Raw genomic sequence first — 1,901 nt, 5'->3', positions numbered from 1 at the left:
TATTTTGAGCTAGCTCGAGTTGCATCTATTTCATTACATCTATAAAAATTTTGCAGCAGTTCAAATTATTATACAGGGAGTTTAGAAAATAACATTTTAATACTTTCCATGGCATCGTTTTGGTCTGCACCTGCACTTCTTCCCTAAATTTGCAAATAATTATTAAAATCTCTACGTCAACTGAGATTATATATAATTCGACATTTTTTGGGACGGATTTCTTGTATTTTCCAAGGAGACACGGTAAAAGTCATTGGCACAATTTTCAAGAAAAATTCAACACATCGCAATTATCAAATGTGTTTACAGATACAGGCCATTTTTTATTTTTAGTCGTTTCTTTTTTTGTGATTTAAAAAAAAATTGTGACAATTTTTGATAGTTTAGAAGCACCACTGGAATTTACGAAAGAATTGACGAGAAATCCTCTTTGCAATAATAAAAATTTCAAAAAATAAAAAAAATTATAAAAATGCACTGTATCTTTCAATCGAATAAAAATATTGAAATGCAGTTTTCAAAATACATTTTTTTTTAAATTGATCCCTTGATACTTTACTACTATTTGTCCTCCTTGGGAAATACAAGGAAACTTCCAAAAGTATCGAAACTACACCAATTAAAGACTTGATTGAATTTTTTATAACAGGTAAACTTGCACTAACAGGATTCGTAAATATTTGGTAAATAATTTGAAAAACAATAGTTTCTAAAAAACGATAAACCAAAAATTTTATGATATTACGCTTACCCCTATGTGGCGTCGGACTCGGTTGCTGCAACAGCGTAGCCAATCCGTGATAAACAGCACCGGCTTTAGCCACTTCCAGTGTGACGACACTGCTCGTCCTCTGCAGAAACTCCGCAGCTTTCTCCTGAGTGATTCCAAGTAACGACTGACCATCTACCGACAGCAATTGATCACCAGCAGCAAGCCGGCCGTCTCTGTCAGCCGCACCACCTGGCACGACGGATTTTATGTAGATTCCTAGGCGTTCCTGCCCCGCGCCTTTCGCTGCGACTATGGAGAGACCCATTCCACCACCTGCCTTGTGTAGTCGTATCACCTGAATCTAAAATAAAAGATAGATAGAAAAAAAGATAAAAAAACAATACAAAAAAAAGTTAATAAAACAAAATTATTGATAACAAAAAAAGTACGGACAAGTTTATACATATAAATATTGACAAACTAAGGCACATTAAACAGTAATTGTCAAAAACTAAGTTCAACTTACAGATTCTATCAGATACAAATTTTTATAGTCATTTCGTTGATTTTAATCTTAAAGTATATGTATCCTGTATATATTATTACAATTATACAGGGCGTTAATATACTTTTGTCAGTAATTTAAAGCGGTGAAAAAGGAGCAAACACTGAGTTAACTGATGTCACAGACTTGTATCGGAAGGTTAACGTCATAGATAAAAATGCTATTTAAAAAATGTGTTTAAAACTGTTTTGGAACTGTTGGAATACATATGTTTTATCGCGGCGAGTACTTACAAAAAATTCTGTACTTTTGACGAGTTTGTAGGTTTCTTATGAAGCCGGACTGTATTTGAAAGTTAGTTTGTAATGCATTGTTGTAGTGCTTGCTGTGCTGTTTTTCGAGAGTACATTTAATAGACTTATTTTAAAGTTTTTTTTTTTGGAAATGGCGTATTTATCTAGAAATTATGATTATTATGATATGCTCATAATTTATGGCGAGCGAAGCAAACGAAAATGCCCACAGATCTTGTCAAGTGTACCGTGCAAGATATCCTGAACGACGTGCCCCCGCAATCAACCAATATTTTCATTTACACTTTACTTAATTTCCACCTACCTCTGGCTGCGTCGTGCTCAGAGCTGAAGGTGGCCTGGGGGCAGACATGTAGACAGTCCAGTGCCC

The 1,901-nt window shown here is 34.6% G+C and overlaps 1 protein-coding gene across 1 annotated transcript; it reads right to left on the bottom strand.

Annotated features, from left to right (window-relative positions):
• Window positions 1–751: 751 nt before the first annotated feature.
• Window positions 752–1,895, bottom strand: LOC108916753 (afadin-like; the record flags this gene model as incomplete). The annotated part of the gene is made up of 2 exons (XM_018723047.1): window positions 1,836–1,895; window positions 752–1,073 (listed from the first exon to the last, which is right to left on the bottom strand). Coding segments are annotated over exons 1-2 (370 nt in total), but the record flags the coding sequence as incomplete, so codon positions are not given.
• Between the last annotated feature and the right edge of the window lie 6 nt (window positions 1,896–1,901).

Source organism: Anoplophora glabripennis, unplaced genomic scaffold (assembly GCF_000390285.2).
Source record: "Anoplophora glabripennis isolate ALB-LARVAE unplaced genomic scaffold, Agla_2.0 scaffold8251, whole genome shotgun sequence".
Classification (NCBI taxonomy): Eukaryota; Metazoa; Arthropoda; class Insecta; order Coleoptera; family Cerambycidae; genus Anoplophora; species Anoplophora glabripennis.
Note: the sequence above shows the minus strand (reverse complement) of the source record. Positions and strands in the feature narration are given on the sequence as shown.